Source organism: Microcaecilia unicolor, chromosome 10, assembly GCF_901765095.1.
Source record: "Microcaecilia unicolor chromosome 10, aMicUni1.1, whole genome shotgun sequence".
Classification (NCBI taxonomy): domain Eukaryota; kingdom Metazoa; phylum Chordata; class Amphibia; order Gymnophiona; family Siphonopidae; genus Microcaecilia; species Microcaecilia unicolor.
In genome coordinates this window covers 180113481-180139947 of record NC_044040.1, presented here as the reverse complement: position 1 = coordinate 180139947, position 26467 = coordinate 180113481, and the positions used below count along the sequence as shown (strand labels likewise).

At 44.1% G+C, this 26467-nt stretch overlaps 1 protein-coding gene across 1 annotated transcript in view; it reads right to left on the bottom strand.

Annotated features, from left to right (window-relative positions):
• The window catches only part of RNF13 (ring finger protein 13), a 173813-nt gene that overhangs the window by 43165 nt on the left and 104181 nt on the right, over positions 1 to 26467 (bottom strand). Inside the window, exon 5 of the mRNA XM_030216993.1 lies at positions 772 to 859. Within this exon, the coding sequence (XP_030072853.1) occupies positions 772 to 859 (88 nt within the window). The remainder of the gene's footprint in view (positions 1 to 771; positions 860 to 26467) is intronic.

Here is a 26467-nt window from a genome sequence, read left to right as displayed (position 1 = left end):
AGCAATAGGGGTTTTATGGCTGCCACAATAAGAGAACAGGGCAAACACAAACCATTAATCTAACCACTAGATCCCAAACAACATACTTAGGCAGCTTTAGAAAAAATAGAAACCACTTCAATGTATATTGTATGGGAAGCAGTACACTCAGATTTTATTAAAAATCAAAAAATTCTAGCAGCTGCAAGAGTGTGTAAGCATGTTTGATCAATGTATGCACATAATGGTGTTATAATTAGGGCTTACCCTTTGTTAGATTTTAATAAGCAACCTGATGAAAAAAGTCAAAATAGGTTTTCACTGGATAAACATTGGGGAAAACATCACTTTCCTAGTTCTTCCTCACCCCTCCCCCTGGTTTGTCTTGTGTTTTGCACTCAGTTTGATGCCTTTTCTGCACAGATGACACAAATATAGATATTCTATTGCACTACATGTCGCATGAAAATGACCACACACAGATTTTTTGTACGTTTATTAGTTATACCGTGCTTCTGTACATAACCCTCAAAGAAACCTTATTTTGTACTTGGAAATCAACACCTAAAGTTGCAATTCATAAACAAACAATCAAGAACCAAGTCTCTAATTATAATGTAAGTAGTATACACATACTTTGGAATCATGCTCTTAAATGCAACAGTTACGCAGAAACCTTTACATGTGCATATTGTTTTTTTCCTTTTAAAAATGAATCATGCATGTAACCTCTCGTCTGTACCTATACCTGTAATAGGTCTTTTAAAATTACTCCCGAGATGAGATACTCACCGTCAGTGGATCCCATGCTAAGTAAGTCATCTGACGCAACATTGTGAATGATAGCTGCTTTGTATCCAGCGTTCTGTGCGTTTAAAACCTAAAATAGCAAAAGCATGAATAAATATAACATAAAAGCAAAAAGTACACTAAATGAATAAGCAATGATGCATAATAGGATAACAATGTTAACATTTTCTGTAGTTTAGTATTAGACCTCCTCTACACTTTCCTGGGGCATATTCTACTTTTTCCAGACCCTCTCATGTTCCTTTTGCCCTTTGAAGCTCTGTCCTCTGAAGTATACAATGTGAGCTCATTTACAAAGAGCCTGGGGCTAGTGGATACATTTTCTGTGGCAAATACTACCATGCTGTTAGTTTATTTCAGGGCCATAACTAATGAGGTCATTAACATGCCATTTGCATGTTTACCAGATGTGGATGTCTTTAATTTTAATATGCATGCAAATGTGTAAAATACCACCCATTTTGCCCCACATCTGGTACATAATAAACGCTGCCTTACTCGAGACATGTAATATGGTTATCACTCGCACTAAAACCTCTTAGTGAGCTGATATGACTTAAGATGAGATCCCATAACAAGGAACTGTCTAAATAAATTTACACTATATTCTATTTGCTATAGAAACTGTAATCGCTGTATGTTACCACATTAATAGCTGAAAGAAAAAGCATGAAATATGATTTATATTATAAACAATTATTACATATTAAGCTAGAAATGCTGAGACTCAAAGGGTTTTGTTTAGGCATACAGTTTCATAAACTTTCATGTTCTCGCATGAACAAGTTGGAGAAGTGTTTCAAAACAGAAGTTAGAGAAAAATGGGACACTGGAAACCTGCGTCTTTGCTTTTTACAAAGAAGCAAAAATGCTATGAACAGCTTCTTCATGCATGTCAACAAATTGCAAATATTGTTAAAGGGGTACCTTCTGTTCGGAAGGGTAAGTTCTACAAAAGTTTAAGCCTGGGAAATCTTAACTTTTACATACAATTGGAGGACATATACTAGGATTTCAAGCATCAGAACCAGAGATATAGCCAGGTACTTAAAAGATTTGGGACAGTGGCCCATCTGGAAGCCTGATGCCTGCAACCTGCTCCTCCTGCCACCTATGGACACTGGGATCACTAAGAGGCAGGCTCTCTCTCCAATCTGGAGCTGAATCCAGTTCATAGGAGCCAACTTTTCAAAATGATTGGGGTGCTGAAAAAGTTTTTTTTTTTTTTACAGGTGATGCATTCCCGCTCCATCTCTCCCCAACCCCCTCCCTCCGAATTTTAAAAGTCATCTTACCTTGTCTGGGTTACGCCAATAGCAGCAGTGAAAAGCGTGCAGACTCGGCACTTCAGCCCTTCCCTTCGCTCAGCTCTGGTCCTGTTTTTGCGGAAACAGGAAATGAGGGCAGGACCAGAGCTGAGAGAGGGGAAGGGGTGAAGTGCCAAGCCTGCACGCTTTTCACTGCTGCTGCCAGTGTAACCCCGACAAGGTAAGATGACTTTTAAAATTCAGATGGGGGGGGGGGGGGGGGGCCCTGGAACTCGGAGGGAGGGAGGGGGGAGGGACCTGGAACTCGGAGGGAGGGAGGGACTTTTAAAATTCTGGCCTGGTGAAGGGAACTTCCGGTGGATGAAATATTGGCGGTGCTCGAGCACTCACAGCACCCACGGAGTCGGCACCTATGATCCAGTTCACAGGAGTAACGCAGAGAGAGGCATGGCAGATTACCTAAATAAGACTTAGCGCAGATCCCGTCCCTTATTCACTATTCCCCCTCATCACTAAATTACTTTTCCCCCAAGGGGCCAAATATACTGGGCACAGAAGAAATAATGGGGGTCTTTTATTAAAACTTAGCTCAAGTTATCTACAGCAGGGCCCATTTTATTCCTATGGGCCCTGCTGCAGATAACTCAAGCTAAGCTTTAGTAAAAGCCCCCCTCAAACAATATTTGTACATACAAATATATATATTTTGTTCAATACAAAAACATATGAAAACATGCCACAAAATTGCCACAGAATCTTGAAAAATCTGTCATAGGAAACCACAGCCAATGACAGTATCTAGAAAGGGTGCAGCATAGTAACATAGTAGATGACGGCAGAAAAAGACCTGCATGATCCATCCAGTCTGCCCAACAAGATAAACTCATATGTGCTACTTCTTGTGTATACCTTACCTTGATTTGTATCTGCCATTTTCAGGACACAGACCGTAGAAGTCTTGCCCAGAACTAGCCCCATTTTCAGGACACAGACCGTAGAAGTCTTGCCCAGAACTAGCCCCACCACCCAAACACCAGTCCCGTCTCCCAATCTCGGCTAAGCTTCTGAGGATCCATTCATTCTGCACAGGATTCCTTTTACGTTTATCCCACGCATGCTTGAATTCCGCTACCGTTTTCATCTCCACCACCTCAGTAAGCAATATTTTAAACTGAAGCTCATATTTCCATATTCTCACCCTTACCACCGACTGATCATGTCTCCTCCATGCTGGACATAGTTTGGTCAAGCTGAGTAAAGCAGTGAGAAAACTACACAGAACGTGGAACATGGCACCGAGGAATAACATAGTAACATAGTAGATGACGGCAGAAAAAGACCTGCACGGTCCATCCAGTCTGCCCAACAAGATAACTCATATTTGCTGCTTTTTGTGTATACCCTACTTTGATTTGTACCTGTGCTCTTCAGGGCACAGACCGTATAAGTTTGCCCAGCACTATCCCCGCCTCCCAACCACCCGCCCCTCCTCCCAACCACCGGCTCCGGCACAGACCGCACAAGTCTGCCCAGCACCATCCCCACCTCCCAACCACCAGCCCCGCCTCTGGCACAGACCGTACAAGTCTGTCCAGCACTATCCCCGCCTCTCAACCACCAGTCCCGCTGCCCACCACCGGCCCTGGCACAGACCGTACAAGTCTGTCCAGCACTATCCCCGCCTCCCAACCACCAGCCCCGCCTCCCGATCCTGACTAAGCTCCTGAGGATCCATTCCTTCGGCACAGGATTCCTTTATGCTTATCCCACGCATGTTTGAATTCCGTTACCGTTTTCATTTCCACCACCTCCCGCGGGAGGGCATTCCAAGCATCCACTACTCTCTCTGTGAAAAAATACTTCCTGACATTTTTCTTGAGTCTGCCCCCCTTCAATCTCATTTCATGTCCTCTCGTTCTACCAGAGGACATGAAATGAGATCTGATGTATTAAAGGGTTTTTCCTATTTGTGTCTGGGGAATAATGCTTAGTACATAAGCTCCTTTGGTGGCAGAAGCCCATGTAAGTATAAGTCTTATCAATGGGATTTCTAAAATAACTCACATTATAGAGGCTCCTTCAGGCTGACATTGGTGGTGTTCAAAGTGCCTTCCCCACTTGCTCCCTAGTACTGAAGGGTCTGTTTCCTTTACATATTGTTCTCATGAGAAAATATTTCTGCCTGCATGATAAATGTATCTTACACGTTCTGCCTTCTAATTAGCAACATGGCTCAGTCAAGAGTTTTCAAACGTGTCCTTGAAAATGGAGCCTGTACCAGAAAATTTCTGCAGCTCCAACAAAGCTGATACTTTCCAGAGTGAAATTGGAATGATATTCAGGGCCTATGCCAACAACAACATGAACTAACCAACAAACAGAACCCACTCTAGTTTTACAAGTGCCCGGAGCTTGAGCAACACAAATAAGAGGTGATCAGTTTGGTGCGTCAGCTGCTCATTGTAACCGGTACGTAATTAATCCTAAATTACAGCCTCATAATATATTCTGTTGTACATTTAGCTCCTATGCAGTCCTTCTGCACTGTTCATCTCAGTATCAAATAGAAATTCCTTATGAAGAAGATTATATATATATATATATATATATATATATATATATATATATATATATATATATATATATATATATATATATATAAGCCATATATATATATAAGCCAGGAGTCAAGATATGTAAGAAAAGAAAGTCTTAGAGAAGCATTAATTTTCCCATGCACTACTGGCTTCTGGCCTAGCTCTGTCTAGCAGTTTGGCCTGAGGAACAAGAGTCACACAAGAAAACCAACAGAGTACTCCTGAAAGAGGTAAATAAACCTCAGTGAGAAAGATGCCAAGTAATTTATAAACTGCCTTTATCTGAAACATAAGCTTGACCTTGAACTTATGAGAGACAATGTGTTAAATCAACTCAACAGCTGGATAACCCCCCTTTTATTAATATATTCTACGATCTACCCCCCCCCCCCAATCTCACTTGCAGGACACTAGTTCCCCCAAGGTGAAATAGCATACACAGATGGTTCAGTCAGCACCCGATTTAATCCATTAATTAAGAACGGGGGGGGGGGGGGGGGGGGAGATGCATAAACAAAACGTAAAAGAACCGAAAACGTCTGTTTTACAGGTCTGTTTATTTATTTTATTACACCCACCAATGTCAATTCCTACTTTTATCCTGATATTAAATACAATTTCTACTTCTGTGTACAATGAAAACAAATAGCACATTTACTTTTCTTTTAACACAAGCAGATGGAAGGTGAATAGGTATTCGGGATCAAAAGGTACTAAAAAGTCCATTGATTACCATCTGAGGCCAAATGACAGCAAATAGGGTGATAACAGCATATCAAGTGCAGTGTTGCAGGCCTTCAGGGCTCAGAACCACAGAACGCATTATCAGCTTCATTACAATATTCATGGACTATAAAAAGTCTAGGCTCCAAGTATGGTATTTTATTTCCTTTGTGTTTTCTTTAGAATTAATAGTTGTACTTGAGCGCTTTGTCCAACGTTTCTGTTTGGAAATGTAAAAATTTATAATTAAAAAATCTGTGCTTACCTTTTGCTGCCCTAAAGCCTAGAAATAAAATGCATTAAAACAGAATTTGTTCTATGTATCCACACATCTAAGTCTACAATATATATATTTCAGAAAGACACAAAAGTAGGAAAAACACTTGGACCACCTTGGTTGAATGTATGTCCAAGTCCTTATATTTCTGTAGCAAGCTTAAGTACTTGAAGCTATGGTGTAAACTAATAGGCTTCAGAAATTTCACATTTGTGAATTGGCCCCACCTGTGTTAAATTGTACCAATTCAGATGGTAGGATAAGCTCAGCAGGTCCTGCTTAGTCCCTCTGCTGCCTAGTGCATTTCAAAGCAAATACCCAGACATCTGCACCCAAGGAGATGGTAAAAGAATTCCAGGAAAAGAATTCACCCGTGTAATTAAACTCTGGAATTCATTGCCGGAAAATGTGGTGAAGGCGGTTAGCTTGGCAGAGTTTAAAAAGGGGTTAGACGGTTTCCTAAAGGTCAAGTCCATAAACCGCTACTAAACGGACTTGGAAAAATCCAAAATCCCAGGAATAACATGTATAGAATGTTTGTACGTTTGGGAAGCTTGCCAGGTGCCCTTGGCCTGGATTGGCCGCTGTCGTGGACAAGATGCTGGGCTCGATGGACCCTTGGTCTTTTCCCAGTATGGCATTACTTATGTACTTATGCACAGATCAGGGGATGGGTATACTTGAATATCCCTTGGCACACACAGTCAGGATGATTATTATGAAGCAGAAAGCATACATTTCCAAAACCCTACACAGCAGGGAGACTAATCAGGGAGGTAACCAAGAGGCCAGTGCAAAGGTAACTTTGAAAGAGCTACAGGTTTCTGTGTCCTGGACCGGTCTGAGTATGTGATCATAATATCCTAAGAACTCTATAAATATGGCCTTTATGGTAGGCTGACATTGACTCAGAGAAGAGGGATAGAGACTCATGTAACTGTTGCGTTTCAGTTTGTTTTTCATTTTTGGATATATGCTTTATCTCTAAATAAAGCAGTATGGTATGTGGACAAGTGGAAAAATCCTCATCGCTAAATGCATGCAAGCCTGATGCACTGACAGAACAAAATATGACAAAACATTCAAGCAATGGCCCACCATTTTGGGTTCAGGCCCATCCAGCAGTAGCACACCTAGTTAGTGTTGCTGTTGGGGATCCCCAAGCCCTGCTAGCTCAAAATGTCCATGTTGTTTTAATCATTCCCATATCTCAAAAAAGATATAGTGAAATTAGAAAAGATTCAAAGAAGAGCGACCAAAATGATAAAGGGGATGGAACATCTCTCATATGAGGAAAGGCTAGGGCTCTTCAGCTTGGAAAAGAGATGGCTGAGGGGAGATATGATTGAGGTCTACAAAATCCTAAGTGGTGTAGAACAGATAAAAGTGTTTTTTTTTTTACTCTTTCAAAAAGTGACAAGGGGACACTCAATGAAGTCACATGGCAAATAGGAGGAAATATTTTTATACTCGATGAATAGTTATGCTCTGGAACTCTTTGTCGGATGAATTAGTAACAGTGGTTTGTGTATCTGGGTTTAAAAAAAAGGTTTGGACAAGTTTTTGGAGGAAACGTTCATAGTCTGCTATTGAGACGGACATGGGGAAGCCACTGCTTGCCCTGGGATTGGTAGCATAGAACGGTGCTACTATCTGTGTTTCTGCCAGGTACCTGGATTGGCCACTGTTGGAAACAGGATACTGGGCTAGATGGACCATTGGTCTGATCCAGTACGGATATTCATATGTTTTATTTTCCAATTTAAAGTTTTATTCAACACTTCAAGAGTAATACAATACATAGAATCTCGTAGCTTACAAGCTACCAGTTCTCATCTGGTTCAATAACCCTCAACAACAACAAATAACCCAAAATTATATTGTTTCCCACCCCCTTCCCCCCTCCCCATTCTTTTTACCTTGGCTAACCCTCCTGTTTATCAGTATCAGTGGTTTACAGTTTTTCTAGATGTGTCCATTCTGTAGCATCAGATCGGAATCTCCCATTTCTCCAATCTGTCAGCTTTTCCAGTTCTGCAACAGTCCGGATCCTAATTTTCCAATCCTGAAGAGAAGGACCCACTTGTCGTTTTCCAGTGTGCTGCAATCTCCAGTTTAGCTGACGCCAAACATATTCTTTTCAATCTCCTCTGCCACTTTTGGCCTCTTTTGTTTCCCCAGCCTAAAAGGCACCATTTCGCGTCTTTCGGAAACTGGGAGTCTAAGAGGAGTGTCAGTTGTGTAACTACTGCCTCCCAGAAGGGCTGCAGAGTTGGACAAGACCACCATACATGTATAAAGCTACCCAGCTCAGTTGCACATCTCCAACAACGGTCAGACGCGCCTGGGAACATACGTTTATATTCATATGTTTTTATGTAATAAATGAAACCTCCTAATTTCTTATTTGTCCTGTTTGTCTGTCTTGAATAGATTGCAAGCACTGCATATGTCTAATAGTGCTATAGAAATGATAAGTACAGGCAGTAGTAGTAAAGGACATCTGTGACTCCCATTTTAGTAGTTAATGGCACATTCATATTTTTCGTGTATATTACAGAAACAAAAAAATATTAAACATAGTATACAGGGAAAATGGGTAAGTCCCGATTCTTTTTAGCTAACCAAGGCAAAAATGGTCACCGTAAAATAGAATTACTGCAGAAGATATCTGAGAGGAATCCAGCACATATCATCAGGTTACTGCAAACAAACCTCCTTTCCCAGAACAATTTTAAAATTATGTCACTGTTTGCAATCTATAAAGATCTTTACGCGCGCTAGTTATGCAAAAATGCCCCGGTCTAAACTGATCAAATTTGCTGTATTGGTGTTTATAGACTAATTTAACTTATAGCTAAAGCTGTTTTGCAAACAGGATACTGAAAGCACAAAGTTTGTCAGTCAATAAAAGCTCATTGTGAGTCAGGGCACATCTTCTAGTCTGTGCCTTTTATGTGAATGTACGACAACAATATCACAATACAAATCCAAGCAATTCCACTCTCCTGCAGAGCACATCCAACTCAATTAAGCTTCGATTGTAGCTCTAATCATGTGAAATTGACTGTAGTTATATCTTTGAAATACCAGCATCTTCACTCACCAGGCAACTGGTTTGTGCTCATAGCTTCTGAGTGCATTAAGTGATTTAGTGCAGGGTCAGAAATAATTTATGTTTCTGTAAACAGACTCTGGTCTACATGGCTTAACAATTAACAGACTGCCAAGGAATGCAGTCACAGGACCGCAAAACTTCACTTAAAGTGCTTTAGGCACAGAAACCAAGGCTGGACTTTTGATAAAAAGGGCAGGCTTAGAAGAATCCATAAAGCATTGCTTCACGTGTACTGATAGAAGTACAGAATAAAAAAGGTAGGGGAATTAGCTTCCTTGATCTTAAAACATTTATGGCTTCATTTATCAGGACAGCTATGCCATGATGGTCCTGGAATGCAGAATCCTCCCAAACTCCAACACCCATTTCATGTTAACACAGCTAATGAGCACTAACTTGCCTTAGCAGTGGGCTGCTGGGAGCTTTATGTAGGAGGCTCCTTGTCCAAGGGAAAAAAAATGATGAAATAAAGAATTTAGATAAAGATTAGAGCAGGTGTAATCTTGTTATAAGTACAAATACATGGGCAATATTCAAAAGCTTACATGCAGGTAAATGCGTATCTACTCGAACAATGCCAAAGGTTTGAAAACTGCCTCCCATTAGTGAGGGGTGAGAAACTTAAGTGGAATAAGGCTGGGGGAGGGGAAGCAAGAATAAGGATTGCATTTTGAATCCCTGTATCCACTTTAACATGTGTACGTTGCAGAAAAGCGAATGCTACATACCTGTAGAAGGTATTCTCCGAGGACAGCAGGCTGATTGTTCTCACTGATGGGTGACGTCCACGGCAGCCCCTCCAATCGGAATCTTCACTAGCAAAGTCCTTTGCTAGCCCTCGCGCGCCCGCGCGCACAGCGCAAGCGCAGCCGTCTTCCCGCCCGAAACCGGCTCGAGCCGGCCAGTCTCATATGTAGCAAGACAAAGACAAGGGAAGACACAACTCCAAAGGGGAGGCGGGCGGGTTTGTGAGAACAATCAGCCTGCTGTCCTCGGAGAATACCTTCTACAGGTATGTAGCATTCGCTTTCTCCGAGGACAAGCAGGCTGCTTGTTCTCACTGATGGGGTATCCCTAGCCCCCAGGCTCACTCAAAACAACAACCATGGTCAATTGGGCCTCGCAACGGCGAGGACATAACTGAGATTGACCTAAAAAATTTACCAACTAACTGAGAGTGCAGCCTGGAACAGAACAAACAGGGCCCTCGGGGGGTGGAGTTGGATCCTAAAGCCCAAACAGGTTCTGAAGAACTGACTGCCCGAACCGACTGTCGCGTCGGGTATCCTGCTGCAGGCAGTAATGAGATGTGAATGTGTGGACAGATGACCACGTCGCAGCTTTGCAAATTTCTTCAATGGAGGCTGACTTCAAGTGGGCTACCGACGCAGCCATGGCTCTAACATTATGAGCCGTGACATGACCCTCAAGAGCCAGCCCCGCCTGGGTGTAAGTGAAGGAAATGCAATCTGCTAGCCAATTGGATATGGTGCGTTTCCCCACAGCCACTCCCCTCCTATTGGGATCAAAAGAAACAAACAATTGGGCGGACTGTCTGTTGGGCTGTGTCCGCTCCAGATAGAAGGCCAATGCTCTCTTGCAGTCCAATGTGTGCAGCTGATGTTCAGCAGGGCAGGAATGAGGACGGGGAAAGAATGTTGGCAAGACAATTGACTGGTTCAGATGGAACTCCGACACGACCTTTGGCAAGAACTTAGGGTGAGTGCGGAGGACTACTCTGTTATGATGAAATTTGGTGTAAGGGGCCTGGGCTACCAGGGCATGAAGCTCACTGACTCTACGAGCTGAAGTAACTGCCACCAAGAAAATGACCTTCCAGGTCAAGTACTTCAGATGGCAGGAGTTCAGTGGCTCAAAAGGAGGTTTCATCAGCTGGGTGAGAACGACATTGAGATCCCATGACACTGTAGGAGGCTTGACAGGGGGCTTTGACAAAAGCAAACCTCTCATGAAGCGAACAACTAAAGGCTGTCCCGAGATCGGCTTACCTTCCACATGGTAATGGTATGCACTGATTGCACTAAGGTGAACCCTTACAGAGTTGGTCTTGAGGCCAGACTCAGCCAAGTGCAGAAGGTATTCAAGCAGGGTCTGTGTAGGACAAGAGCGAGGATCTAGGGCCTTGCTGTCACACCAGACGGCAAACCTCCTCCATAGAAAGAAGTAACTCCTCTTGGTGGAATCTTTCCTGGAAGCAAGCAAGATGCGGGAGACACCCTCTGACAGACCCAAAGAGGCAAAGTCTACGCTCTCAACATCCAGGCCGTGAGAGCCAGGGACCGGAGGCTGGGATGCAGAAGAGCCCCTTCGTCCTGCGTGATGAGGGTCGGAAAACACTCCAATCTCCACGGTTCTTCGGAGGATAACTCCAGAAGAAGAGGGAACCAGATCTGACGCGGCCAAAAGGGAGCAATCAGAATCATGGTGCCTCGGTCTTGCTTGAGTTTCAACAAAGTCTTCCCCACCAGAGGAATGGTAGGATAAGCATACAGCAGGCCCTCCCCCCAATGCAGGAGGAAGGCATCCGATGCCAGTCTGCCGTGGGCCTGAAGCCTGGAACAGAACTGAGGGACTTTGTGGTTTGCTCGAGATGCGAAGAGATCCACCAAGGGGGTGCCCCACGCTTGGAAGATCTGGCGCACCACTCAGGAATTGAGCGACCACTCGTGAGGTTGCATAATCCTGCTCAACCTGTCGGCCAGACTGTTTACGCCTGCCAGATATGTGGCTTGGAGCACCATGCCGTGACGGCGAGCCCAGAGCCACATGCTGACGGCTTCCTGACACAGGGGGGGAGATCCGGTGCCCCCCTGCTTGTTGACGTAGTACATGGCAACCTGGTTGTCTGTCTGAATTTGGATAATTTGGTGGGACAGCCGATCTCTGAAAGCCTTCAGAGCGTTCCAGATCGCTCGCAACTCCAGGAGATTGATCTGTAGATCGCGTTCCTGGAGGGACCAGCTTCCTTGGGTGTGAAGCCCATCGACATGAGCTCCCCATCCCAGGAGAGATGCATCCGTGGTCAGCACTTTTTGTGGCTGAGGAATTTGGAAAGGACGTCCCAGAGTCAAATTGGAGCAAATCGTCCACCAATACAGGGATTTGAGAAAACTCGTGGACAGGTGGATCACGTCTTCTAGATCCCCAGCAGCCTGAAACCACTGGGAAGCTAGGGTCCATTGAGCAGATCTCATGTGAAGGCGGGCCATGGGAGTCACATGAACTGTGGAGGCCATGTGGCCCAGCAATCTCAACATCTGCCGAGCTGTGATCTGCTGGGACGCTTGCACCCGCGAGACGAGGGACAACAAGTTGTTGGCCCTCGCCTCTGGGAGATAGGCGCGAGCCGTCCGAGAATCCAGCAGAGCTCCTATGAATTCGAGTCTCTGCGCCGGGAGAAGATGGGACTTTGGGTAATTTATCACAAACCCCAGTAGCTCCAGGAGGCGAATAGTCATCTGCATGGACTGCAGGGCTCCTGCCTCAGACGTGTTCTTCACCAGCCAATCGTTGAGATATGGGAACACGTGCACCCCCAGCCTGCGAAGTGCTGCTGCTACTACAGCCAAGCACTTTGTGAACACCCTGGGCGCAGAGGCGAGCCCAAAGGGTAGCACACAGTACTGGAAGTGACGTGTGCCCAGCTGAAATCGCAGATACTGTCTGTGAGCTGGCAGTATCGGGATGTGTGTGTAGGCATCCTTCAAGTCCAGAGAGCATAGCCAATCGTTTTCCTGAATCATGGGAAGTAGGGTGCCCAGGGAAAGCATCCTGAACTTTTCTTTGACCAGATATTTGTTCAGGGCCCTTAGGTCTAGGATGGGACGCATCCCCCCTGTTTTCTTTTCCACAAGGAAGTACCTGGAATAGAATCCCAGCCCTTCTTGCCCGGATGGCACGGGCTCGACCGCATTGGCGCTGAGAAGGGCGGAGAGTTCCTCTGCAAGTACCTGCTTGTGCTGGAAGCTGTAAGACTGAGCTCCCGGTGGACAATTTGGAGGTTTTCAGGCCAAATTGAGGGTGTATCCTTGCCGGACTATTTGGAGAACCCACTGATCGGAGGTTATGAGAGGCCACCTTTGGTGAAAAGCTTTCAACCTCCCTCCGACTGGCAGGTCACCCGGCACTGACACTTGGATGGCGGCTATGCTCTGCTGGAGCCAGTCAAAAGCTCGCCCCTTGCTTTTGCTGGGGAGCCGAGGGGCCTTGCTGAGTCGCACGCTGCTGACGAGAGCGAGCGCGCTGGGGCTTAGCCTGGGCCGCAGGCTGTCGAGAAGGAGGATTGTACCTACGCTTGCCAGAAGAGTAGGGAACAGTCTTCCTTCCCCCGAAAAATCGTCTACCTGTAGAGGTAGAAGCTGAAGGCTGCCGGCGGGAGAACTTGTCGAATGCGGTGTCCCGCTGGTGGAGCTGCTCTACCACCTGTTCGACTTTCTCTCCAAAAATATTATCCGCACGGCAAGGCAAGTCCGCAATCCGCTGCTGGATTCTATTCTCCAGGTCGGAGGCACGCAGCCATGAGAGCCTGCGCATCACCACACCTTGAACAGCGGCCCTGGACGCAACATCAAAGGTGTCATACACCCCTCTGGCCAGGAATTTTCTGCACGCCTTCAGCTGCCTGACCACCTCCTGAAAAGGCTTGGCTTGCTCAGGGGGGAGAGCATCAACCAAGCCCGCCAACTGCCGCACATTGTTCCGCATGTGTATGCTCGTGTAGAGCTGGTAAGACTGAATTTTGGCCACGAGCATAGAAGAATGGTAGGCCTTCCTCCCAAAGGAGTCTAAGGTTCTAGAGTCCTTGCCCGGGGGCGCCGAAGCATGCTCCCTAGAACTCTTAGCCTTCTTTAGGGCCAGATCCACAACTCCAGAATCATGAGGCAACTGGTTGCGCATCAGATCTGGGTCCCCATGGATCCGGTACTGGGACTCGATCTTCTTGGGGATGTGGGGATTAGTTAAAGGCTTGGTCCAGTTTGCCAGCAATGTCTTTTTGAGGACATGGTGCAGGGGAACAGTGGACGCTTCCTTAGGTGGAGAAGGATAGTCCAGGAGCTCAAACATTTCAGCCCTCCACAACCACCGGGAAGGGGATGGCCGTAGACATCTCCCGGACAAAGGAAGCGAAAGACAGACTCTCAGGAGGGGAAAGCTGTCTTTCAGGAGAGGGAGTGGGATCGGAAGGAAGACACTCAGACTCCTCGTCAGAGAAATATCTGGGGTCTTCTTCCTCTTCCCACGAGGCCTCACCCTCGGTGTCAGACACAAGTTCACGGACCTGTGTCTGCAACCGTGCCCGACTCGACTCTGTGGAGCCACGTCCACGATGGGGGCGTCGAGAGGTAGACTCCCTCGCCCGCATCGGCGAAGCTCCCTCCGCCGACGTAGTCGGGGAGCCTTCCTGGGAGGCGACGGCAGCCGGTACCGCACGCGGCACCGACGCCGGAGACCTCACCTCGGGCGATGGACCTGCCGGCGCCACGCTCGACGGTACCGGTGGCGCAAGCACCACCGGTACCGGAGGGGTAGGGCGCAACAGCTCTCCCAGAATCTCTGGGAGAACGGCCCGGAGGCTCTCGTTCAGAGCGGCTGCAGAGAAAGGCATGGAAGTCGATGCAGGCGTCGACGTCAGAACCTGTTCCGGGCGTGGAGGCTGTTCCGGGCTGTCCAGAGTGGAGCGCATCGACACCTCCTGAACAGAGGGTGAGCGGTCCTCTCGGTGCCGATGCCTGCTGGGTGCCGACTCCCTCGGCGACCCAGAACTCTCGGTACAGACACGGGAAGGGGACCGGTGACGATGCTTCTTCGACTTCTTGGAATGAAGCATGTCACCGGAGCTTCCCGGTACCGACGAGGAGGACGTAGAATCCAGCCGTCGCTTCCTCGGGGCCGAGGCCGAAGGAGGTCGGTCTCGGGGGGGCTGTACCGCAGGAGCCCTCAGGGTAGGGGGAGACCCACCCGAAGGCTCACTGCCACCAGCAGGGGAATGGACAGCCCTCACCTGCACTCCAGACGATGCACCACCGTCCGACAACATCAGCAGACGAGGTCCCGGTACCACCGACGTCGATGCAGCTATCCGATGTCTCGGCGCCGATGCAGAGGTCCGATGCCTCGATGCACTCGATGCACTGGCGGCCGAGGATGAAGCTCTGGACGCTGAAGACGCCGATGCACACGATACCCCCGGTGCCGATGCCGACGAAGAGCCCGAGAACAAAACGTTCCACTGGGCCAATCTCGCTACCTGAGTCCGCCTTTGCAAAAGGGAACACAGACTACAGGCCTGAGGGCGGTGCTCGGCCCCCAGACACTGAAGACACGACGCGTGCCTGTCAGTGAGCGAGATTACCCGGGCGCACTGGGTGCACTTCTTGAAGCCGCTGGAAGGCTTCGATGTCATGGGCGGAAAAATCACGCCGGCGAAATCAAAATCCGAAATGACGAAAGTGAGCACCAAAACTTTGAGGGAGAAAAATCTCGACCGAGGCCGAAAAGAGGCCTACCCCGACGACGAAAGAAAACTTACCGGGGCAAAGTCTGAAAATACGGGAATATACCCAAAGCTGGGTATATAAATGAACCCCACTGGTGACTGTTGTAATCATTGACAACCCCCCCCCCCCCCCTCCTCCTACCTATAACTGTGTTTGCATATTTTTAATCATTTTTCAAAATTTTCTAAACTCAATAGTGACACTAAAAAATCCTATAAAGAGTGACTGGCAATTGGCACGAAGCTCACAGTATATAGTAGCACTTATCTTAAAGCTCGTTGGACCCCGACAGGCACCCGTTTGCTTTTGTGCTTAACGCTTATGCTGATAGATGATTACAAGTGTCACCAGTGGAGTTAATTTATATACCCGGCTTTGAAGACCAGGGAAATATGAGACTTTTCCTCCTACACATTTATATTCAAGTGAACATTATGTCTATTTGTTGAGTTAGTCTTACTGAGGAAGTAGACTGAGAGCCACCATATTTATTAAGTGCTCTTAGCTAGATTAGGTGGTTGACGGAAATCTAGAACTAGTGAAACAGGGTATATTTCATTCAGCAATTCATCTTCCAGCAGCCTTGGGTGTAGGTCTTTCAGGATTTTTCTTACGTTTGTGTGTTACCATGAGGAGTACCATTCCATGTTCATCTATAATTTGCTTGTTGACCAAATGGTAACTGCTGCGCTTTGTTCATATTAGACCACAACATTCTTGTGTATGTATTTTGTTTCCTCATTTATATACATAAGAATTCTTAAATCCCACCAAATCACCAAGGTTCAAGGAAAGGTACAAGAAACAATAAGAACAAACCAAATCTTAAAATACAAAATGCACCATCCAAAATTGATAATACATCTCAAAATCAAAAGCTTGAGTAAACAACGTTTTTCAATATCTTCCTAAAAGTATTCAAATCCAAAAGACCCTGCAACTCATTTGGTAATTGATTCCAAAACAAAGGAGCTCTATATTAGTACTGTGTGAAGTTTTGATTCATTTAATCTATATAAAAGCTTTTATTGCGTCTACTCATTCCCTCAGACTGTTGGGGGTTGGGGGAGGGGCAAATTCTATGTCCCTTCTCCCCTAAGCTCATGGCACTTATTGGTTAATTTTCTTGTTGCTTCAGTTTATCTTTATGGCTCATCTCATTATCATAGGTCAGAGATCAAGTTTTAAACAAGGTATTGTAAATAACAGCCTTGTCCCCAAGGCTGTATGTTCATGGTACTTGCAATTCTTCCACAGCAAATATTTTGATTGTAAAGTGATTTTTGCTTCACAGCTTCCACTTCTCTTACATATACAAAGTTTTGTGCAATTTCACACAGTTTTAGAGTCCTTCTGTGTTGATGCTGTCAACCCTATCTGCTGCCTGTTTCTGATATACTTCAGGGTTCCCTCTGCTTATTCATTTTATCCACTTCAGGAGCATAATATGTACTCAATACTTCATTTAAATTCTCCTATTGGGTACATTCATTTAAAAACATACCAAGCTGCATATATGAGTTTATCTTGTTGGGCATACTGAATGGACCATACAGGTCTTTCTCTGCTGTCATCTACTATGTTACTAGGTAAGACTACCCTGTAACTCTGCAGATTTAGCCATGGTAGAATTAAGACAACAGCTCCTCACTGGCTACTTCTCCTGAGTTGTAGCTTTTTGCTCCATCTTGTTTCAATATCACTAACTTGGAGACTTAACATTCCATATCGCAAAATCAATTTAGTTCAAAATTTCTATGCACACATTTGTTTATACACAATCTGTGCCAACTGTGCATATAAAATATCATGTAAAACCATGCATATAAAATATCTCCCCCTCCACACTTACGTGCCACCAGTCCCTCGACATACCAGTTAAATTTTGTGGTTGACAATCCCACACCCCTTACAAAATTCCTTCAACTGAAAGATACATTACTGTCAAGCTACGGTAGACTCTCTCTTGCTGCTTATACTATAACTTATTCCTTCACGATTCAATTTTCCCTTCTATTCATTCACTCAATGTTCACACATCTTCTTTAGGAGAGTGAATTTGGTGTGAGCTATGAATTTCTCACTTCCTGCTGCTTCCCCTCTCATATCACACAGCTTGTCATTATTACCCTGCTGCCCCCTGCATGTGATATCAGTGATATTCTCTAACTAGTTTTTGCACACAAAACTATGTTAAAGTCTTCAGCATGTAAATTCAGGTCTATCACCTATTACAAATCAGGTAGTTAACACTGAAGAAGACTTCCTGAATGACAACTTGTAGCCCAGTGTGCTATATATAGTTTTGGGAGTTGACGTTATCATGTACTAAACCCATTCATTCCTAACTCAAGTTATCTAAAAACCTTTTAAAAGTTCTTGTATGTTGTACATACCCCATGTCTGCTTTTAAAAGTTACCTTTAATTTGGATGAAACTGAAGCACAAATCTAATAGCACATTTGAAGAGTTCTCCATAGTCAGGAATCATGGCTCTCTTGTTCTCTGAGATTTTTTGAGAGACGTTGACACATTCATTTTCACCTTGTTCTCTAGATATTCATGATCCCCATGTGATATTTTGGCTTGGCTGGCAAAATTCATGATCCTTGCAGTCATCATGGTTTACTGTGGCTCTCTCTCAGGGCACCCAATCAATGAGTTCTTCCAATCTTCACAGGGGGCTAAGTTTATTTTATTTCAATTAATAAAATCTCCAACAGAATTACATACAAATCAAAAATATGCACTCATTAAAATCCAGCAAATTTACATGAACCAGTCCTAAAGTTAGACTGCCAAAATATCACTTACAGATCATTCACAAATAATCACGTCTTCTAATCTTTTCCTAAAACCTCTACAATTCAGTTGTAAAACAAGAACAGTCAGCAATTTATTACAAAAACAGACACCTTGAAACACGAGTGCTGAGTGCCATGTAGAAAACGTAGGTAAGACCAAACATCCTTGCTAAAAAGAATGCTTTTGCTCTGCAGGAACACAGTCAGATAGGGCACTAAGGCAAAAAGGACCAGTCTTTGACTTGCATACTTTACGGACCATTTGAAAGTTACACATAAAAGTTTATCAAGGCCTTATTTTTATGCCTGCCTTTTAGGGAAGCCATTTTTCAAAAATATGCAGCAAGTCTTTGTCCTTGACTGTCTCCAGCAGCCAACTGACCTTGTGTAATTTCTTCTCCTGTGATTCTTCTGGTCTTTGATTCTTTCCACTTAATTTGTATATTGTATTTACACTGCAGTGACCTTTTATTTATTTATTTGCTTGCTTGCTTGCTTGCAGAGACTGAAATATCTTTCTGGCATTAGATTAGGGTTCTTTGCCTCAGCACATTTGGTTGCATGGAAAAAAAGGACATCTTTTTAGGGGCCCTTTTACTAAGCTGCGGTAAGCACTAACATGTGCTTACTGCAGTGTTAAATGTTGTACTGCGAGCAGGCACCCCATGGTAATTTTTCCATGTGCACGCACACACCATGTGTTACAAAATAGGTTTTATTTTTTAGCGCTGGGGGCGTCGGGGCACAGAGTAGGCATGTTCTGCGCTTATCAATTAGTGAAACTACATTGCCATGCACTACTACTACTATTTATCATTTCTATAGCGCTACAAGGCATATGCAGCGCTGTACACCAGCCACAAAAAGACAGTCCCTGCTCAAAGAGCTTACAATCTAGATAAGATAGGCAAACAGACAGAACAATTAAGGGTAAGGGAAAAAATAGGTGAGGATAAAGGATAGGGCAAGTGAGTAATGTTTAGGAGGCAAAAGCATTGTTAAAGAGGTTTGGACTTGAAAATGGCCAAAGACAGGGCTAGACGCACAGGCTCGGGAAGTCTATTCCAGGCGTGAGGTGCAGCAAGACAAAAGGAACGGAGTCTAGAATTAGCAGTAGAAGAGAAGGGGACGGATAAGAGAGATTTATCTACAGAATGGAGTACCCAAGGGGGAGGCGTAGGGAGAGACAAGAGTGGAGAGGTACTGGGGAGCAGCAGAGTGAATGCACTTATAGGTCAATAAGAGAAGCTTGAACTGAATACGGAAATGGATAGGGAGCCAGTGAAGTGACTTAAGTAGGGGGCTAATGTGAGCATAGCAACTTTGGCGGAAAATGAGTCGTGCTAATTGGCACTAGCCAATTAGCACGTGGTTAGTGCATAAACCCTTACCACCTACAAACAGGTGTAGTTAAGGGCTCACATGCTAATGGGAAAATGAGTGTCTGGCCACTAATGCTGGAAATAGGAAAATCAGCCATTTTACCTACGCAATAAAAATGGCCTTAGCACATGGGGAATGACCCACATAAGCATATGTTAAGGTCACTTTTTACCACATCTTATAAAAAGGGCCCCTTAGTTTCATCAATTGAAGATAAAGGCTGAGCAAGTTTGCTTTCCAGGACCACTGGAGAGGTGTGTGGCCTCATGGTTAGGGTGGTGGACTTTGGTCCTGGGGAACTGAGTTCGATTCCCACTTCAGGCACAGGCAGCTCCTTGTGACTCTGGGCAAGTCACTTAACCCTCCATTGCCCCATGTAAGCCGCATTGAGCCTGCCATGAGTGGGAAAGCGCAGGGTACAAATGTAACAAAACAAACAAAAAAAAAATCCATGAAAGCTCTTTAACCAGTTCCTCTGGTATCATTTAAATGTTCTGCTCCGATTCTGTTGCCATTTTAGCTACCATAATTTTTATTTTTTTTTTTTAGTTCTTTGAGGTTTTACTGGCACATCACTGTTGCTTTTCTATAGAAACTCATCCATACACATTCTAAAGTTATTTGCAAAACTGAATGCAGTAACTCTGACCATGCTTAAAACAAACTACAGAAATTTTTAACATGAAAAAGGGACGTTTACTCAGAAGATCTCTTCCAGGCATCCATTCATCTGGAGGTCACCACATAACAGCAGTCTCACCTACTTTAAACATCAGAGACTACCACTAAGTATAGCAACAAAAAAAAACAAAAAAAAAAGAGGATAAAAATGCAGTGATAAATTAGGTTAATACTGATTTACTGCAAGTAACGTAAAAAGAATTCTTGGTGCCTTCTGCTCTTCCTCATTAGATAAATCAGCAGTCAAGATTTTAAGTCAATAGATATGGCCACTGCTTGGTGGAATTACTTCATGTACAGCATCAGCCCACAATTCATTTCTGATCTCCTTTGTATCTCTATTTTTATAATCAAGTATATATATCTATATGAATCTAGAATCTTGGCTGCCTTTCAGACTCTCCGCTCTCTGCCAAGCTGTCAGCTGTAAGCTTCTGAACACAATGTGTTATATTTAAAAGAAAAATGTACAACCTGCTGGAAACAAAAATCAGAGGCCAATGTTTAGAAAACCTTTCATGTATCCAGCAGTAGATAATGCAACAACCCGATCTTAAAATAAACCCTCATGAATGCCACCCTGTTCAGTAACACATAAAAACATCCTCCAGGCTGCAATTCCAAATACAGTGCAAAAGCTGAATAGAAACATAGAAAGGAAATATACTGGGGAAAAAAAAAAACAAAGGTGATAAAATTAAACTATGGAGTTGCCATCAAGGAATTGGCACACAACGAACTAGCAGCCCGGGAAAGACAATTTTCAAAGTTACTTACACGGTTAAAAAGCATTTCATCCACATAAACTTGGAGTGGAAGGACTAGCCTAGTGGTTAGAGCGGTGGGTTGGGAAACCAGGAAGGCCTGGTTCAAATCCCACTGCTGCTCCTTGTGACCTTACGCAAGTCAATTTACACTGCATTTCCTCAGGTATAAACCTAAATTTGCACAAGTCAATTAACACTCCATTTCCTTGGGTACAAACCTAGACTATTAGCCCTCCAGGGACAGAGAAATACCTGAATGTAGCACACCTTGAACTACTACTACTGGAAAGTCATGAGCTAAGTAGAAACAATTTAACTGCCCTCCTACAGCACAGCAAAAGGATCATGAATTGTTCCACAAGTGGACGTTTAGCCACGCTAATCCCCCTGTTTACAAAGCCGTGCAGCAATGCCAACACAGCCCATTCAAAGTGAATAGGCTGCGTTGGCATTAGTACACTGGCAGCCGCTAGCGAGGCTTTGTAAACGGGGGGAGGGGGGGGGGGGCAAGAGAATCAGGAGGGTGGAAAAGATGCAGTTAAGTGGCACTTTCAACCCCTTATGCGTATCTTTACAGTAAAAATATATTTCCAGAAATTACAGGTGCCACATACTTTATACCAGGGTGGATAATCTGCAGCCCATCATTTAATTTTATGTGGCTCCCAAGACCATGGGAAGTATACACAGAAAATGTCATTAACTAGCGTTTTGGCAATTTTAAATACTGTATTTTGCAAATATTTTCAGAATAGACATACTAGCAGTTTTTTTCCATTGTTTTTTTTTAAATAAAATTTTACTTAACACAGGTGGGCTATGGAGCTCTGTGCATTTCCAGCTCTGACATTATGTAATGTGCGGCCTGCTAGGGTAGCACTAACATTCATGCAGCCCTCTGTGTATAAAGGTTGCCCTCCCCTGCTTTATATTAAGATCAACCTTTGAACTCTGGAGAAAAGCCCATGGGTAAACCGTATATATCTTTCTCCCAGTATGGAGAGCTTGAATACTATCCCCATAAAAGGTAGAAGTAAATAAGAGGAACATTTACCTGCGATACTCATTAACTGTCACATTCATCACCGTAATCATCATTAGAATATGAAAAGCGGGGAAAAAAAAGAGGATTTCCAAAACAAGGAAAAAAGAAAATTCTTTATGGATATCATCATATCTACAAAGCTTAACATTCAAACAGGTGCATGGTTTTTGTTCTATTCTGGTTTCTTGAAAATGTTAATTACTTGAACTTTACTAAACAACAAAACATTTCAGCAAAACAATTAATCAATGCTTCAAATTATATGATGTCTGTCTCCTTACTGTCATGTCCCCTACCTCAACGCAAGCGACGTCCTCAGGCTGTGCGGGGTCCCGTTGACACAACTGCCTGATCCATGTGTGTGTAGTTCTTCTCTGGCTGCAGGCTCCTTGATTGCTTTGCTTCCACCCACCTGGGTCTGCTCTTCCTCTGCCTGGCTTCCCTTGCTTCTCTCTCCTATTGGTCTTCCGGTTCCTCCTTCCCCTGCTCTTGTCCTATGGCTGTGCCCCTTCTCCCTGCTGATGTCAGACACCAGCACTTTATCAGCTGAGCTCTCCCTGGACTCCATGCTTCAGCTTCTACTTTGGTAGGTGTTTCTAACTCTGTAGTCTGCTTCTTATCTACTGGTCCCTTGTTGCTGACTTTGCCTGTACCTGGATTACCCTTCTGCCTGCTGCCTGCCTACTGACTTTTGCCTGTACCTGGATTACTCTCTTGCCTGCTGCCTGCCTACTGACTTGCCTGTACCTGGATTACTCTCTTGCCTGCTGCCTGCCTACTGACTTGCCTGTACCTGGATTACTCTCTTGCCTACTGACTGCCGCTTGTACCTGGATTACTCTCTTGACCTTATGCCTGCCTGGTCGATACATTCATCACCCCGCTTCCAGCTCCGTCCCGTAAGTCCTGCAGGCCGCCCGCACCTAGGGGCTCAACCTCTGGGGAACAGCAGTCAGCGCAGGTGAAACCCGGGGTTGTCCAGCCGCCAAGCAGAACCTGATCCGAGTACCGGGCTCAGCAGCGCTCTACTTGGTACAAGAACTCTCAAGTCTGATACCTACATCCTCTCACAAGTTGGAAAGAAGTTCATAATAAATAATACAATTAAAGTTTTTAAAAATGATTTTAAAAAATCTCCATATTAAATTCATTCAGAAAATTTTGATCTAGAGGATTGTTGTAGGAGGCGGAAGGCCTCCAATTATTTAATATACAGAATTAATTCCTCATATTTTGGACAGAGAGGAATGAAGATTTCTCTCTTTCTAATCATGGGAAAAGCTTGCTGGAATAACAATTACTCTCTACCCCTCCTCTTGCCTAAGCCAGGTGATTGAACCTGATTGCTCACGATCTCTCCCATTGAATATGGTCAGACCTCAGGGAGCTCAGGAGACAGAATTCTTTCCCATGCCCTTTGAAGTAAGGCTACTTCAATCCAGGAGAGAATTATTCTTTTTGTTGTAACTATAAGAGGACATAATACAACACTTGCAGAAGACATCTTTCTGTCTAAAACAAAAGATCAATACTGTATCTCACAAAGGAGAGGCAACTGAACTTCTCTGAGAAGCAGACTACAGGGGTCAGGCAACTGTAGCCCTTTTGTAGCTTTCTTTATTATGCATTTTCTTGAAAAACATGAGAAACTATGTTCTGACATGTTATGACATAAACACAGAGGCTGGCTATCACATCTGAAGGGAAGCAGTTTTAACTCTTGTCTTTAGAATAAGAATGACCTGGGCTGTCAGAAGGAAAGTAATTAACTCTTGCCTCTTCTTAGAATTAGAATAAAGATGAGACAATGAATCAAAGGTTCTGAGAAATATATTCTTGTGTGAGAAAAGCTGTAAAGATTAATAGAAGAAATATAATATCCAAAACATTTGGACAAGATAAAGGAAATGTAAACAGATGCTATGTATTTCTTTATTGACAGGAGATCCTGACTGACTGTAAGATGCTAATTAAGGGGGTGAGAGAAACCCTCCTCCTTCTTGTGCTCCTTTTGTATTGAAAGGGAAAAGAAACCCTATATAATATTTCTCTGCCAGATAGGAGGCTGGTCAGTGTGCAGCACTCTTGGCCTCACGCCAGAGAACTGAGAGACTGCCCTGACCACTTCCATTGTAATTTAATTTCTATATATGTTCTTCTCTCTGTACCATACCTATAACTATTTCTTATTATTTATCCTAAATCTCTGGATAAAGAAATAAACCAGTGTTATCCCGAGAAGCGCTTCTCTTGGTTTTCTTTCCTTTTTGTTTTTATTTGTTGTAAATAGTCCTTAATCCAGCTGTCCGGTTTCTAAAGATAACAGTTGAGAGGATTTGTCTGCGTAGTACTGCTGGCCTGATTGGACTCCGCTGGCCGCAGGAACAGGCGCAAACAGGATCCATACTCCATTATGATATTTTATCATCTGAGTGAGCTGTTCCAATGCATGTGTATTCCGCCCACTGTATCCAACACTGAAATGGATACAGTTATAAGCCAATCATCAGAATTAAATGTGTAGCATGATGTTGTGTTGGATCAGATACATATATATACACCAATATATTTGTGCAGCTTTTAAAAATATATATATATTTGACACTGCAGCAGAACTGGCTTTCATTCCAAAAGCCATCTTCCCTCTCCCTTTGGGGAATATTTAAAAGACATTTAAAAGACAAAGGTACTACTGACCTCACCTTCCCCTTTAACAAAAGACTCCTCAAGTAAGAGACTGCCTCAAGGCTAAATTGACTCTCTTCCTCTGATCAAAAAAGCCTGGCTGATCAATACAACAAATATAAAAGGTATCCAGTAGAGGCAAGGAGACAAGCAGGTGGGAAAGGTATGAAATACAGCTATTAAAAACAAAGGACACCTGCTGGCCGCCCCAGACAAATCTTATCAGAATATCTATCACAGAGATTCAAGCAGGGGGAAACCCTGCACTACAATAAACCATTTGTCAGTAAAATCCAGACAGCAAGTCTTGTGATGTCATAAGACATAAATGTAAGATAAATCTATACCAATAAAAAAGAATTGGAAAAAAAAAATAAGACATGAGACCAAGATACCACAATGCTTTGCAAATGCCCAAGGGTCATGTGGAAACCAGGAAACCAGGACAAAGATCCACATGGCATGTCTTCCTGCAGCTTGCAAGAGTATAAAAGATAGAAGCTGTTCCAGACAAGCAGATGCTTCCCTTCAACTGCAACACAGATTCTTCTCTTCCTGGGACCTGTAGCCCACCTGCCTGCTATGAGGACCTCTTCTGAAAACATGTGCTTACCTAATGCTGTTCATACTATGTAATAAGGACTTGTAAGTAACATAACTTTTGATCTAGACCTGCTACCTTGCCTTACTTAAGCACAGATTATCTGTAAAGATCTCTTTAAAAAACCTACCTCTCGTGTGCAATTGTATATTAAATCAACCTTTTTGAAGCTAAAAATACGGTCTCTTTGTGTTCTGAGTATATTGTACCTTTTATATATACTTAATTTATTTAATTTATTGCAATTATCATCTTTGGTGATTGGTGGAGAAATTAATATCCTAAAACTTATAAATATAGCGCCTGCGCTTAAATTATAAACAGTAGCGAGTGCTCTAGAGCTCTTTCCCCCAAGATAAATCATTTCTTGTAACAAGACCTCTACACAAACTTGATGCTGACGACCAATCAGATTTGTTTTTCCAGCTATCAACAACAAATATGTATGAGAGATTTAATTTTTCTTTTTTTATTTAGCTAATTCCTTTTCAATGGTAGTTCAAGAATAGTTAGATGCAGGTACAATAGGTATGTCCCTGTCCCCAGAGGTCTTGTAATCTAGTTTTTAACCAAAGCAACGAAGAATGGCATAACTTGCCTAACAAGGCCAGTCCGTGGGATATTGAATCATATCAAGATGACTGGCTTAGATCATGATTTCAGTTGTCTTGTATACATTACAACTAATTCAAATTAAACTAAAATTTGGTTATTTGGCTTTCATTTAACCCAAAACAGTTCAATGCATATCAGGGGCATAGGCAGACCTGATGGTGGGAGGGGGGCCAGAGCCCGAGGTGGGGGAACGGGGGACACTTTGGTCTGCCACCCTGCCGCTCCCAACCTACTGCCGCAGCAAATACCTTGGCTGGTGGGGATCCCCAACCCCTGCCAGCTGAAGCCTTGTCCAGTGCCGATCTCTGGCGCCACTGCGTTGCCTGCCCTGCTCTGTCTTCCCCTCACGTCCTGCACGCTCCTTTTAGTGAGAGGAAGACAGAGCAGAGCATGCAATGCAGTGGCGCCAGAGACCGGCGCTGGACAAGGCTTCAGCTGGTGGGGGTTGTGGACCCCCGCCAGCAAAACCAGGGGCCCAGGCCCCCGTAGCTATGCCACTGATGCATATTTCAATCATAAAAACAGAAGGCACATAAGGAATGTAAGGACCACTTAAGTCTTCCTGCTCTACATCACAGTCCTCAGCTCATCTTTGG